Source organism: Geotrypetes seraphini, chromosome 5 (genome assembly GCF_902459505.1).
Source record: "Geotrypetes seraphini chromosome 5, aGeoSer1.1, whole genome shotgun sequence".
NCBI classification, from domain to species: Eukaryota; Metazoa; Chordata; class Amphibia; order Gymnophiona; family Dermophiidae; genus Geotrypetes; species Geotrypetes seraphini.
In genome coordinates, this window is record NC_047088.1 from 108052727 (window position 1) to 108068705 (window position 15979).

At 48.1% G+C, this 15979-nt stretch overlaps 1 protein-coding gene across 1 annotated transcript in view; it reads right to left on the reverse strand.

Moving 5' to 3' along the window:
• Positions 1-4088: 4088 nt before the first annotated feature.
• The window catches only part of CCDC189 (coiled-coil domain containing 189), an 89875-nt gene continuing 77984 nt past the window's right edge, over positions 4089-15979 (reverse strand). The window contains exons 8-9 of the mRNA XM_033945512.1: positions 6784-6864; positions 4089-4667 (exon numbers count right to left, since the gene is read on the reverse strand). Coding sequence (XP_033801403.1) covers positions 4483-4667; positions 6784-6864 — 266 coding nt within the window. The 3' untranslated portion in view covers positions 4089-4482. The remainder of the gene's footprint in view (positions 4668-6783; positions 6865-15979) is intronic.

Below are 15979 nucleotides of genomic sequence, written 5' to 3' on the forward strand. Positions count from 1 at the left end.
ACAGGAGGATATGTTCTCCGAGAGGTTGGTGAGGTTTGGGTCGGTCTCGAGGAGGACTAGGATATCATCAGCATAAGTGTAAATTGTTTCTAGGGGGGATAAGGGAGTTTAAGGGAGGACATGATGTTAAACATGGGAGGATGTTAAACAGAATAGGGGAAAGAGGAGAGCCTTGCGGGACTCCACAAGTTGGTTTCCAGGGGGCGGATGAGGTGCCATTCATGTTGACAGTGTAAGAACGAGGACGTAAGAATTTTGAGAACCAGTCTAGGACTGTGGAGTTGATGCCTATCTCAGAGAGTTGGTAGACTAGGATGTCATGGTGAACAACGTCAAAAGCAGCGGAAAGGTCGAATTGAAGGAGGACGGCAAACTTATTTCGAGAGTGGAGTAGTTGGATCTTTGATATTAAGGAGGTCAGTAGTGATTCGGTGCTGAAATTGGGACGAAATCCATATTGGTAAGGTAGGAGAATAGAGAATCTCTCTAAATATGATGCGAGTTGGGTGGCTATGATGGACTCGAGCAACTTGGTTAATAGAGGGATATTTGCTATTGGGCGATAGCTGGATGGTGTGGAGGGGTCTAGGTCAGATTTTTTCAGTAGAGGGGTCAGGGCAATATGACCCATTTCTGCAAGCTGCCCTATTAGCGGTAAGGAGGTGGGGAAGGTGCAGACTTGCAGGAGGAGCAGCGTTTGTTCCCGTTGGGGGGAGGGGAGGAGAAAATGTGCCTTCGCGGCAGGGGGGAGCAGGGTTCATTCCCGGCAGAGGGGAGCAGCGTTCATTCCCGGCCGGGGGGGGAGGAGAAAATGTGTCTTCGGGGCGGGGGGGGAGCAGTGTTTGTTCCTGGGGGGGGAAGCAGACCTTCTCAGCGGGGAGGAGGAGAGAAAGTGCCTTCCTAGGGGGAGCAGGCCTTCATGGGGCGGAACAGGTCTTCGTGGGGGGGGGGAGCAGGCCTTCAGGGCAGGGAAGCAGGCCTATGCAGAGGGAGGAGGAGGAAGAGTTCCTTTGGCGGTTCATAGTCTTAAGCGCGCGAGACAGACGCGGGCCAGCAGTTCAGCGCAAGACTTCAGCGTGCTGCAGAAAAACCTTCTTTTAAAGGCTCCAACGGGAGGTGTTGGTGGGGAACCCCCCCACTTTACTTAATAGTGATCGCGCTGGCGTTGGGGGGGTTGTAACCCCACATTATACTGGAAACTTAACTTTTTCTCTATTTTTAAATAAAAGTTAAGTTTTCAGTATAATGTGGGGGGTTACACCCCCCACACCCCCCTAACACGGCAGCACGATCCCTATTAAGTAGATTGGAGGGTTCCCCCCACGCCCCCCATCGGAGCCCTTTAAAAGAAGGTTTTTCTGCAGCACGCTGAAGTCTTGTGCTGAATTGTCGGCGCTCGTTTGTTGGCACGCATCTGTCTTGCGCGCTTAAGACCCGTCACCCCTTTGGCAGTGGGGAGGCAGGCCTGTGCAGAGGGAGGAGGAGGAAGGAGTAAGAGAGGGGAGGGGAGATGCCAAACCTGGGGTGAAGTGACGGGAAGAGAGAGACCAAAAAGAGGGGGAGGAAAGCCGAGGAGAGGTGCTGGACTAATGGAGAGAGGGAGAGAGAAATGCAAGACCACAAGGGGAAGGGTACAAGAGGGATAGATACTGCTCCAAAGTAGGTGGGCAAGGTGCAGGATGGCAGGAGCGATAGTAGGAGAAAGCCTATACCTGGGGAAGGGGATACAGGAGGTAAGGAAGAGAGAAAGAAGAAGCTGGATATGGGGAGAGATAAGATGCTGGGCATGGAAGGAGCATAGGAACAGAGACACAAAAGAGAGATGCTGGATGAAAGGGTAGATGAAAAAAGCAGAGATAAAAAAAGCAGAGATGGTGGATCTGTGGAAGGTGGGGTCCATCGCTGCAGTTGCGGGGCGATGGAAATGAAAAAAAGGAAAGATGCCAGACCTCTGGGAGAGGAAAGGGAAACAGAAGGAGAGGACAGATGGATGGTTAGCATGGAGAAAGAAGAAAGAAGAAGAGCCTGATCAGAAGACAACCAGACCAACATAGGACCAACAAGATTTGAAAAATGACCAGACAACAAAAGTAACAAATAATTTTATTTTCTGTTTTGTGATTACAATATGTCAGATTTGAAATGTGTATCCTTCCAGAGCTGGTGTTGGACTGCAAACGTGAGCTAGGAAAAATCTTTTTTGTTTGTTTATTTTGTTTACACCACAGGACCAGTGTGGGTAGGAGAGGGCAAAGAGGCTATAAAATAAACCCACCAGGATGTTTGGAAAAAACCACCCAATTGGGCAGGAAAATCGAATCGAATTGAAAAATCGATTCAATAGGCTGAATCGAATCAAAATTTTTTTTTCCTGAATCAGGCAGCACTAAAGGGAGACACCTGTTGTTACTGCAGAAACAGCAGTGTCTGTGTGTGTGAGAAATTCAGCACTTTCTGTGCTATAAAAGACTGAGAGTCACAAACTGAATTTTGAATCTTGCTGCAGCCGTGGGAAGCTCGTGGACTGTACTTTTCCCTTGATCATCTAGATTCCCGATCAGTATTGGAAAGGGGCGTAGCAGACATGGTGAAGTACAGTCAAGCCTCGGTTTACGAGTGCACCGGTTTGCGAGTGTTTTGCAAGACGAGCAAAACATTCGTAAAATCGGTGCCTCAGAAAGCAAGTTTGACTCAATTTACGAGTACCACCCCCCGCAATCCGGCATCCCCCCCTGCCTCAAGTCCCTCCCACGATCTTACATGCTCCCTCGAGCACCAAAATGATATCCCTTACACCAATTGGGCACCGGCACCAACGCACAGGACATGCCGGTGCCCGAAGATCCTCCCTCTTCTGTGCTGGGCTGGGTGGTGAATCGGCGATCCTTCCTCTTGCTTGTGCTGGGCTGGACTGGAGGGGCAGGGCCACCATTTTGAAGAGGTGGGCCCAAAGGCAAGAGGGAGTGGGCATCCCTCATGCTGATCTTCAGAATAAGTTGGGGTTTCACCATAGGGGTGGGCCCAACCTTGTGGCAGGAAGGCATGGGCATCCTTCCTGCCAATCTTTGGAATAAAGTAAGGGGGAGTCAGGGGGGGAGGGAGGGTCCTGAGCCTGTGGCAGTAGGAGTGGGCATCCCTCCTGCTGATTTCTCAGAAAAAATGTATGGCAGGCTGGTGGGGGGGGGGGGGAACTCTGTAGGACAGGGCCTCCCTCCTTTTATAGTTTTTAAAATTTATTTTATGGGAGCAGCTGCTGTGCATGTTTTGTGTGCTCAAACACATACATAGCAGCAAGAGCTGTTGGAAAATTTCTACACTGATTATTTGGTTGTTTGCATTAGTGCATTACAAGGAGAGTTCATTAGAATACTAATGAGCTCTTTGTAATAAATTTGAATAGGGTTCTGAGGGCTAGATTCTTAAAAATTTGTGTTAAAAATCGATGCACCGCTGTTGCAGCTGTTATTATAGTGATTTAAAAAGTGAGTCATTCTCCAAAAAACACTCACTAAATTTGCATGCCCATTGCTTGTGATAGCAATGGGTACATGTGCAGAATAAATGCAAAAAAAACAACAACAAAAAAACCAAACCCACCAACATCAATAAATCGAGCCACGTGCTGAAGTCAAGCAACCCCCCACACGACATCCACGCCCCCGGCAGCATGAGAGATGCCCACTCCCGATGCTAAGCAATGCCACCCCCCTGGCAGTGGGAGAGATGCCAACTACCTCCCGCTGCCATGCAACATCCCCTGACACCCCTCCACAGCAGCGGAAGAGATGCCCACTCCCTCCAGCTGCCGATGTCAAGCGACTCCCCAGCCCGGCAGTGGGAGAGATGCCCACTCCCTCCCACTGCAAAGCGACACCCCAACATGGCAGCAGGAGAGATGCCCACTCCCCCCAACTGCCAACATCAAGCAACCCCCTCCACACCGGCATCTGGAGAGATGCCCACTCCCTCCCACTGCCAAGCAGGGCACACCCGACAGTGGGAGAGATGCCCATTCCCTCCTGCCGCCCCAACACCCCTCTGTGCCTTTGATGACCCCCCACCCCCTCCCCAAAGGAGGGGCCTTAAACAACCTGGATCAATCAGAGCCTTAGGCCCCTCCCTGGTGCATCCCAGAATGCATCGGGGAGGGGAAGGCCTGCCATTTTGAAGAGGCGGGTAGCATGATGATTGGTAGCAGCCACAGAGAACCTTTTTATACATCTGTAGGCGAGCTTTCTGTGACAGTTAAGGAGCATTACTACCATGGAAAGCTTTTGTGCATTGGGGCCTAAATCTGTTCCTGTACCGTCAGTCAAGGAGAACTGGGAAGTGCCATGTAAGATTAGAGCAGCCTTTGTTTGTTTTATTAAAAGACCACATAGCACCTGCATCTTTATATTCTGTAGAAGGTATATAATCTGTTAACTGTTCCCTCTTAACTGTTGCAAGTAAAAAGCTCCTCTGCTTCTCTTGAGTTTCTGGTCACTTGCGTTTGCCCTTGCTGCCTCCATGGGGTTTTTTGCTGTTGGATGGTTCTTCCAGAAGTGCCAATTGGGAATTCAAATTCTGCTCATTAGCACGCAGCTTCTCTTCTACAGTTGAAAGCAGGTGGGAGACTTCCAGTGCTAGTTGTTCTTTTATGTAGTTTTTCAGTGGTGCCATGGGGCCTGTTAAAAATAATAAATAAAATAAATAAATATATATGGAAGCACGCAGATAGGAGTGTGCATGCGCGAGGTAGGGTTTTATTATATAGGATATCCTATATAATAAAACCCTACCTCGTGCATGCGCACTCCTATCTGCGTGCTTCCATGATCCATAGGCCTGTGGCCGCAGGAGTGCGCATGCGCGAGTCCCCAGCCTTTATTCCCAGCACCTACCACTCGCCGGCAGGACTGGACGCCTGCTCTCCATGTCGGCTCCTCTCACCAGCCGCACTAGCGTCGGAGAAGGCTTCCGACGCTGGTGGGATTGAGAGGAGCCACGGCGACACCTCGAAGGGCGGGAAGGGAAGCCCAAAACACTCCAGCCGCGAAGGGATGCCCCGGTCCCGACTCCAAACCAGCTGATTCCAGCAGCGTGTGCAGCACTCTACACACGCTGCTTCGGGGCCTTTTACTGCCCTGATTTACTCTGCCGCGTCTCTGATGATGTCATCAGGGTAAATCAGGGCAGTAAAAGGCCCCGAAGCAGCGTATGTAGAGTGCTGTACACCCTGCTGGAATCATCAGGTTTGTCGGACCGCGGGAATGGAAGGGTGGGGGGTGGCAAGGGACTAAGGGAGCAGGCAAGACCGAGGAAAGGGAAAGGGGGGTAAGGGAAACGCTGTTGCTGCATAGGGAAGTGGTGTGGGGTGGGAGGGAATGCTGTGGCTGCTGCACAGGGAAGGGGGGGATCTAAATGCTGCTGTACAGGGAAGTAGTGGAGGGGGAGGGAATGCTGCTGCACAGGGACATGGAGGGGTGGGAATGCTGCTGTGGCTGCTGCACAGGGAAGTGGGGGATCTAAATGCTGCTGTACAGGGACATGGAGGGGTGGGAATGCTGCTGTGGCTGCTGCACAGGGAAGTGGGGGATCTAAATGCTGCTGTACAGGGAAGTAGTGGAGGGGGAGGGAATGCTGCTGCACAGGGACATGGAGGGGGGGAATGCTGCTGTGGCTGCTGCACAGGGAAGTGGGGGGGGGGGAGAGAGAGATAGATAGATAGAAAGAAAGCCAGACAGCGAGAGGAAGGGAGACAGAAAGAAAAGAAAAAAGGCACAGGGGCAGAGAGAGGCACAGAAAGACAGACAGACAAAGGGGGCCAGGAGACAGACAGAAAGAAAGACAGCAGGAGGGAGAGAGACACAGAAAGACAGACAGACATATATTCTAGCACCCGTTAATGTAACGGGCTAAAATACTAGTGTGTGTATATATATATATATATATATATATATATATATATATATATATATATATATATATCTCCTGACAAACATACATGCCTAATAGAAGGAGGTGTTGGAGCACAGACTGAAAAACTGCAGCTGACCCCTAATCGATGTCACTGTGTAACACTTTGTTGTTATGACAGCGCCTCATGAAATTTCAGTGCTGCTGTACCTGAGAGGGATAGCTTGGAGCAGGGTCTCCTAAGAGAGTTACTTTTCCCCATACCATGACAGAAATTAACCTCTATGTCAGGATAGGTGGCATATGATCTCAATCTCTCAAATTTAGTGATAATGCTATAACACCTATATTGTGTCAACGAGAGCGTTTTGGTGAGTTTTCAGTGTTCTACCATGTGTCCTGAAGAAGGATTGGGGGTGGGGAAATTGTTGCAGGACCCGATAGTACCACCGTGGTCATCAAAACACTGAATTAACCTGGAAATTCAATGGAGCTGGATTAACCTGTAAATTCAATTCCGGGGAAGTTGGGCACCAGCACTGAATTTCTGGGTTTCCACAGTAACACAAAGCCAGTTAAGTGTGATATTCAGCACTTAACCATCTACGGGTTACTGTATAAAGATAAGACTGCATAAAAGTCAGTCCTATTTAAGCGGTTAGCCTTGCTGGTTAAGTTCTGAAATCGGTACTTAACCAGCCAAGTTCTTACTCTGGTCTTGGAATGTCCCCAATATAGCTAGTTTTGAGTTTGCAACTAAACAGTTAAGTGCTGCTGAAAATGACTGGTTAGCCCCAAAAGACAATTTAAACAGTCAGAAGCAGTTTCTGGCCTGTTAAAACATGTTGAATATTGACCCCTCAGTTTCTCCCTTTAGTATCTTACTTTCAGCTTGCATTGCATCTTCAGCAAAAGTGGCTTGCTCCTTCTCCTGTGTGCTTAGGCTACTTGAATCTTCTAGTTCCACTGCAACACAAGAATCATCCACTTAAATAGATTTCATAATCATTCCCTGCAGCAAGTCTCGATGACTGAATCAGTCATAAAGGTTTTGTCTAGCTACATATCTCATTTTATTTGCCATTATCGAAACTATCTAAATTAATAACATCCCAAACAAGCCATTTGCTTGTAGGAGGGGGGGCCAACATTTTTTTTAATGGACTGGCCACACAGGCATGCCAGCAGAGCAGTAGGGCACCCTGGGGGCACGGCTGTGAACTTCACATTAATGGTGCTGGGTACACATCTCACCATAAGCTCCATGTGGTATAGGGTGAGCCCTCCAAAACTCCCTCAAAACCTACTGTACCTATCTGTCTTATGCCTGCAGCTTTCACCTATATGACAAGTACAGTGGGTTTTGGTGGGCTCACACTTTCCACCAAAAGTGTACTAGTTAGGGTGTCATAAGGGCCTGGGTCCTCTTCGCTGAAATTCACTGCACTGCCTACAAGGCTACTTCAGAGGCCTGCTTGCAGCTCTACTAGGACTGGCCATAGTATCTGCAGCTGTCATAGAGACAGATATGTACTGTTTCATGCAGATATTTGGTGGGTGGGAGGGGGGGATAGTGACCACTGAGGGAGTGTGTAAGGACCATATATTCATCCCTCTGTGGTCATCTGGTCTGTTTGGGTACCTTTTTGGCCCTTAAGAAAGATTAGGCTCTTACCTCAATCTTTCTTGTAGATGTGGCTAGTAGTCCTGAACTGTAGGGTTATGCATCTGAATGTGCAAGTTACTTGCAGAATGCCATCAATCATTTTTGAACTTCGCCTCCTACCCAGGCAGCTGCTTCTGTCGCCTCAGTTTGTACAAAAGCAATCAAGGAGCGCTGTAATGATAAACATAACTGAAAGGAGGGAAACAGGGAAAAATCCTTGACACTACAATTCTGGTCTGCTCTGTAACAATCATATCAATGAATATTATAATATTCAATTAACTGGTCAAAACAGATACCAAAACTATGTAAAACCTGCATTAATATTATATAGAGCTACTCACATGTCCTGCTACCAAGCAGAATCTTAGACCAGACTTTACTTTCTTGTATGTTGTGGGTTTTTTCAGCTTATCTGAGAATCATAGAAGTCTCCAAAGCCAAGGAAGAAGGCAGGCGAAACCCACTTACAGGGTGGGGCTTCAGAACTACTAGACACATCTACAAGAAAGAAGATTATCGAGGTAAGAACTTAATCTTTCTTTCTAGTGCAATGTGTTTAGTAGTTCTGAACAGTAGGGATGTACCAAAGCCATCCCCTGAGTCTAGGACAGACCCAATTAGCCTGCCTTCAAAATGGAAGACCCAAAAGCAGCGTCTTTCCTGGCTGTTACATCTACCCTATAGAACCTGGTAAAGGTATAAAAGACAGACCATGTAGCTGCTCTATAGATTTCCTTGGGCAAAACATAACATAAGAACATAAGAATTGCCACTGCTGGGTCAGACCAGTGGTCCATTGTGCCCAGCAGTCCACTCCCACAGCGGCCCCCAGGTCAAAGACCAGAGCCCTAATTGAGATCAACCCTACCTGCATACGTTCCGGTTTAGCAGGAACTTGTCCAACCTTGTCTTGAATTCCTGGAGGGTGTTTTCCCCTATAACAACCTCCGGAAGAGCGTTCCAGTTTTCCACCACTCTCTGGGTGAAGAAGAACTTCCTTACGTTTGTATGGAATCTATCCCCTTTTAACTTTAAAGTGCCCTCTCGTTCTTCCTACCTTGGAGAGGGTGTTTTTATCTAGTAAGTCTATTCCATTCAGTATCTTGAATGTTTCTATCATGTCCCCTCTCAGTCTCCTCTTTTCGAGAAGAGGCCCAGTTTCTCTAATCTCTCACTGTACGGCAACTCCTCCAGCCCCTTAACCATTTTAGTTGCTCTTCTATGGACCCTTTCAAGTAGTACTGTGTCCTTCTTTATGTACGGCAACCAGTGCTGGATGCTGTATTCCAGGTGAGGGAGTGTGTGGTGCAGTGGTTGAAGCTACAGCCTCAGCACCCTGGGGTTGTGGGTTCAAACCCCGTGCTGCTCCTTGTGACCCTGGGCAAGTCACTTAGTCCTCTGTAGCCCCAGGTATGTTAGATAGATTGTGAGCCCACCGGGACAGCTAGGGAAAATGCTTGAGTACCTGATTGTAAAACCGCTTAGATAACCTTGATAGGCAGTATATAAAATCCTAATAATAATACCATGGCCCGGTACAAAGGCATGATAATCTTCTCTGATCTGTTCATGATTCCCTTTTTAATCATTCCTAGCATTCTGTTTGCCCTCTTCGCCGCCATGCATTGCGTGGACAGCTTCATCGACTTGTCGACTAGTACTCTCAAGTCTCTTTCCTGGGGGGGTCTCTCCAAGTACCGCCCCGGACATCCTGTATTCATGTATAAGATTTTTGTTACCAACATGCATCATCTTACACTTATCCACATTAAACCTCATTTGCCATGTCGGGGCCCATTTCTCGAGCGTGTTTATGTCCTGTTGCAGGTTTTCACAATCCTTCTGCGTCTTCACTAATCTGAATAGCTTCGTATTGTCTGCAAATTTAATCATCTCACTCATCGTACCAATTTCCAGGTTGTTTATAAATTTGTTGAAGAGCACTTGTCCAAGCACCGAACCCTGCGGCACTCCACTCATGACGCTTTTCCAGTCTGAGTATTGTCCATTTACCCCCACTTTCTGTTTCCTATCTGCCAACCAGTTTTTTATCCACATGAGTATGTCACCCTTGAGTCCATGGCTCGCAATTTTTCGTAGTAGTCATTCATGCGGGACCTTGTCGAATGCCTTCTGAAAATCCAGATATACAATGTCAACCGGCTCGCCCTTATCTATCTGCCTGTTTATTCCCTCGAAGAAGTGCAACAAGTTTGTCAAGCAAGATCTCCCCTTGCTGAAGCCGTGCTGGCTGGTCCTCATCAGATTGTGTCCATCAAGGTGATCAATGATGCGGTCCTTTATCAGCACCTCTACCATCTTTCCTGGTACTGAGGTCAGACTCACCGGTCTGTACTTTCCCAGATCTCCTCTCGAACCTTTCTTGAAGATACGTGTAACATTCGCCACTTTCCAGTCTTCCGGAATCCTTCCTGATTTGATCGACAGATTGGCTATTAGTTGAAGCAGTTCAGCTATAGTCCCTTTCAGATCCTTGATTACCCTCAGATGGATGCCATCCGGTCCCGGGGATTTATCGCTCTTAAGCCTATCAATCTGCCTGCATTCCTCTTCTAGACTGACCATCAACCCTGTCAGTTTCCCGTCCTTGTTTCCTGCATATAGCCTGTCAGCTTCACCCATGAGAATGCCACATAGAAAAATCAAGCAAACAGAATACATCAGTCACACATTGCGGGAATAACATTAGAAGAGTGCAACTAGGGCAACTGCCCCCTTGTCAGAGAGAGCCCTAAGCCAGCTGGAAGTTAAAGAAGCATGGCCTGGGCTTTGTGGTCCCCAGTTATGTCCAAGAGTTGCACGGGGACAGAAATCAAACCCGTCCTTGCCCGTCCTGGGCTTTGTGGTCCCCAGTTATGTCCAAGAGTTGCCCAGGGACAGAAATCAAACCCGTCCTCACCCGTCCCCGGTAGAATCAAACCCATCCCCATCTGTCCCCACTAGGAGTCAAGCACATCCCCACTGGAATCAAATCTGTCCCCGCCCGTCCCTATAAACTTCAGAAGTAGTTATTTCATTTAATTATGCTACTGAATTAAAGGCTCTGGTAGAGACCCATTTATAAATGAGTAAATATAAAATATAAATACTCAGCTGATGAGGACCCCCAACTGTCAGCTGAGAACTTCCTCTGCAGTTGGCTGGGGGTCCCTTTTGCCAAGCTTAGCAGGCAACAGTAGCGTCCCTGAGTCACAGATGCTGGCATCTCAGTGGCTCATTGATGCTGCCAGCGACTGCTGCACTTGATGGAGGGGAGTTCTAGCTGTCTCCAGAGGAGGTCCTTTGCTAGTGGTGCTTGGGGATCCCCACCAGCCACAGCAAGGGTCAATAAGTACTTCAACACTGTAGAAATAAAACCAGAAATGCATTTCCTTTTCTTTTGAACACAATACAAAGACATCTGCTATATACATTTCCCAAACCTAACATATTTTAGTCAATAAATTCAGTTTTTTACCTTTGTTGTCTGGAGATTTATTTTTCCATCAAGTTGGTCCCAGTTTTTTTTTTTCTGCTTTCCCGTCTTCTACAAATTCTTCTGTTGCTGTCCATTGATTTCTCCTACCATAGTCCAGCATTTATCCCTCTCATATCCCCCGGACCATGTGCAGCATCTTTCACCCCTGCCCACCAGCCCCATGCCCAACATTTCTCCTTCTATTACCCCTCTCCAGCACGATGCCACATCTCTCCCTCCATTCCCTTCACCACTATGTCCAGCATGCATCCCTTTCAATCTGTCCCACTGTTCTCTTTCCACCACATTTCTTCCTCTCATCTTTTTCTTTCCTATCATCTGCACCTCCCTCCCTCCCTATGACCAAAAATTCTCCTCTTTCTTCCATTCTCCGTGTACACCATTTCTCTTTCCCTCTAACTGACAAACTCACACCCAGTTCTCCCTTTCTATTTCCTCCCCCTCCTCAGCATCTCTTTCCCTCCCTTCCTCCGTCCTCTTTCCCAGGTTTATGCCATTCAACAAGTTATGGACGGCAAAACTAGCTAACTAGCTTGCTATAAAAAGCAAAGGCCTGTAGACAGTTTCCCTTCCTTCCCTGCCTCGTTGTACAATGTGCAGGAAACCCGCCCCCCCAAACCCCCCCCAAGACCCCCCCCCAAAACCCAACTCAAGCAGCCAATCTGTCCTCTTTCCATTAATGTTGCTCCTCTCAAAAAAATGCTGACCAAGAATCTTTTCATTGCCTTCTATGTTCAAAAAAGTAAAAATGCACTCTCTCCCTCCTGTGTCCCACGCTTGGGCCCCTCCCGCATCCCAACTGCTTCCTCCTAATTATAACACATGCGTGCCCGCTCCCTCGCTCCCTCCTTTACTGCCCCCTCCCGCAAGACTTACTGCTTCCTTCCTTCCACTCCTCTGCGATGTGGCACGCGAAGCGCAACAGCTGAGAGCGTGCACGACAGAACCATCTCATAACCTCTCCCGGTGTCAGACTCAGAGCAGCACTTCTTCACAATCGCAGGGCAGCAGGCCCTGCATGCTGCACTTGGCCGACGTGAAGCCTTCCTCTGATGTCAGCTCTGATGCTGGGGGAAGACTTACGGGTCAGCTATGTGTGGCGTGCTGAGAGCACTGCACGCTGCAGGAAAAGAAGATGAGCCACTTGGCTCGAGCTGCCTACAAACCTGTGGGATTCCCCACAACCAGAGGGGGCGATCCCACAGGATCCCCGTGACCCGAAGGGGAAACCCGCGGCATTCCCATCGTCTCCGTTCCCGTGTAGCTCTCTATGTCCAACACCAGCTCTAGCAGGAAACATATTTCAAATCTGATATATTCTAATCACAAAATAGAAAATAAATTTTTTTTCTATCTTTTGTTGTCTGGTAATTTTATTCTTCAAATTATATTGTTCTCAGTTTTGGTTTCCTTCTGTTTTCATCTTGGCAAAAGGAGCTGGGGAGAAGTTGCTGAGTCCAACCCAGCCGCAATTTTATTTATTGCAGAAGCAAGACTCTTTATCGCTCCCATGGGGTGATAAAAGGTCTTGTTCCCATTCCCGTGGGGCAGTAAAAGGTCATGTCTTCATTCCTACAGTAAACCGGCTGCAAATTTTTCCGTTCCTGTGGATTTATTGCAGTAACCACTGTTTATTGCGGTAAACAGTCCCCATGTCATTTTTTACTCTACATCATGCACAGCACATCAGTGCTGAAAGGACTTTCAGTTCTTAGCATAGGCCAGGGGTGCCCAATAGGTTGATCGCGATCGAACGGTAGCTCGCCAAGGCAAAGTGAGTCGATCATCCAGGACTCCCTTTGCCTTGGCGATCTATCGGGCCGATCAATCTTCCTCTCCCCGACGTCAATTCTGCCGTCAGAGAGGAAGTTCGGGCCAGCCAATCGCTGCCTGGCTGGGCGGAACTTCCTCTCCGATGGCAGAATTGATGTGGCGTTTGGGTCCTGTTCCCCGATGGCAGCGGCAGTGGCTTGGGGAAGGGCAGGGAGAAAGAAAGAAAGGGGCGCAGGCAGGGAGACAGAAGGAAAGAAGAGAAATAGGAAAAAAAGAAAGGGGGCATGAAGAGAGAAAGAAAGAAAGGGCAGGGAGAGAGGAAGAAAAAGTTGGGGGAGGGAATGAGGTTTGGAGGAGAGGAAGCATACAGGCTGAAAGAAAGATTGGATGCACAGTCAGAAGAAGAAAGTGCAACCAGAGACTCATGAAATCACCAGACAAGGTAGGAAAAATGATTTTATTTTAAATTTAGTGATCAAAATGTGTCTGAATTTATATCTGCTGTCTATATTTTACAATATGGTCCCCTTTTACTAAACCGCAATAGTGTTTTTTAGCGCAGGGAGCCTATGAGCGTCGAGAGCAGCGCTGGGCATTCAGCGCAGCTCCCTGCGCTAAAAAATGCTATTGTGTTAAGTAAAAAGGGAGGGGGTGGGTATTTGTCTATTTTTGTATGGTTGTTACTGAGGTGACAGTGCATAGAGTCATCTGCTTTGACCTCTTTGAAAAAACCCCGGAATAGGAATGATAATTAACAATTCTATGCGTACAGTGTGCGTTGTGTTTTTTTAAAAATTTTATTGTTGGTAGATCATTTTGACTTGGTCATTTTAAAAGTAGCTCGCGAGTCAAAAAAGTGTGGGCACCCCTGGCATAGGCTGTCACTGTTGATGGCTTCTTAGCTCTAAGAAGAGAGGCGATGACCTCATCCAAGTAACCCTTACTTGTCAGGGTAGCCTGCTCAAGAGCCATGCCTTAAACTCTTTCAAATTTTCTATAGGGACCATTCTCTAAGTAAGAAGATCCACTTGGACCAACAGTCTGACGCCTTTATCCTTCTGGAGGCAATCTAGGTCCACATACCAGGATCTATGAGGCCAAGTTGGCGCCACTAGGACTACCAACCCTGGATGACTCACAATCCTGTGAATAACTAAACCTAGCATGGGCCACAGGGAAAACAAGTACAAGAGCTTCTTCTCCGGCCACAATTGGACTAACATCCAACCTTGTGCTTCTGTTTCTCAGCTTCTATCTTCGGCTGTAAAAGCAAGCCACCTTTGTGTTTATTGTTGAAGTCAACAGATCCATCTGTGGATGCTCCCACCACTAAACAATAGAGCTGCATGCCTGGGGGAGAGGGAGACTATTCCCCCAGGTTGAGAGTCTGGCAATTGAGAAAGTCGGCCTGCACATTTTCCACTTCTGCTACATGCATGGCTGAAAGAGTCTGTAAATGAGGTTCTGCCCCCTAAAGAGGAGTTGAGCTTCTAGGTATAATGGGGCACTTCTGGTGCCTCCTGTTGACAGGCCATTGCTGTCACATTGTCTGAAATGACCCCGACTCTCTTGTGTTCCAGAGACTTCTCTAGTGCCTGCAGCTCTGAGTTCTAGGTGATTTATGGACCACTTTTGCTGTGCCAGTGACCAATGACCTTGAACTGATTGTCCATTGCAATGACCCCTCTAACCTTAAAGGCTGGCATTGGTTGTATCTCCCAGGAAGAAATACGGAGGCATGCCCCTTGAGAGAGACATGTCTTCAGCCACTACCACAGGCTTTTCCTTGCTTTCGGCAACCATGGAAGTGGTTGCTGACATGAGTGTCTGAGGAGACCAGCGAAAGAGAAGAGAATCTTGGAGAGGTCTCATGTGCTCTCTCATCCAAGGGACCACCTCTATGTCTGTCGCCATCAACCCCAAGACCTGCAGATAATGCCATGCCATGGGAGTTGGACTCTGTAGCAGGTCCAAAATCTGCTTCTGGAGCCTCAGTCTGCATGGCTCTGGAAGAAAATCCTAGCCCAAGGCCATGCTGAACAAAACTCCCAGGTAGTCCAGCCACTACAGCAACAGCTGACTCTTCTTGAAGTTAATGGTCTTTCCCAGGTCCTGGAGGATTGTACCACTCTTGAAACTGCCCATTCTCCTTTCTCCCTGAATGGGGCTCTGAATAGCGGAGGTGTGATGCTACCACCACCATAACCTTGGTAAAGGTGCAGGGTGCTGTCACTAGACTGACTGGGAGCACCGAGGACTGGAAATGCTGCTCCAGCACATGAAACTGCAAGCACTTCCTGTGGGCCAGAAAAAAGGAATGTGGAGATGGAAGTCAAATCACAAGAAATTCCTCCGGTACCACTGCCACTATGACCGACCGACCGAACAATCTCCCTGTGGAAGTGTGACACTCCCAGTGTAGAACTGACTAACTTGAGATCCAGAATTGACATCCATTTATCTGAGCCTTTCTTTGGCATGATGAAATATCTGCCTGAGCCCGATTCATTGCATGGGACTGGCTCTATGGTACAAAGATCCAGTAGCCTTTGCATTGTTGCCTGGACTCCGAGGGCTATGGCTGTCCAGCTAGAGAATCTACAAAAAGGTATGGAAGGGAGGCACAGAACTTGATTTTGTAATGTTCTTTAACAGCTTCCAGGACCCAATGGTATGCATCAATCTGAGCCCAGATTGACTAATAGGTTGACAGCTTGCCTTCTATTTAGAGGGGCTTGGCTCCTGTCCTGGTATCATTGTGCTTTCTTGGAGGCTGGAGAGGGGCAAGAACCAGAGGCTTGCCGTTTCCTGCCCCTGCTATAGCTCTGCCGTGACCACCAAAAGGACCTTTGTGTCACTTGGCCACTCACACCCCAAGTTATTCAGGGTCCTGTATAGCAAGGCCTTAGGGCAACAGTCCGTAACAGCAGCCATCAGGTAATCCAGACCCTTGCCGATAGCATCTGCCCCTAAAAGGGAAGCCTGCTCAGTGTTGCTTTAGAAGCTGAATCTCCTGCTATTGTCTGTTCCAGAGCATCCTTTGGGCAGAAGTAGCATAGCCTGACAACTTGCTTATGACTGATGATGTCATGCAGAGTGTCTGCTATATAATTCACCTCAGATAGGAGCATCTGGGAGTC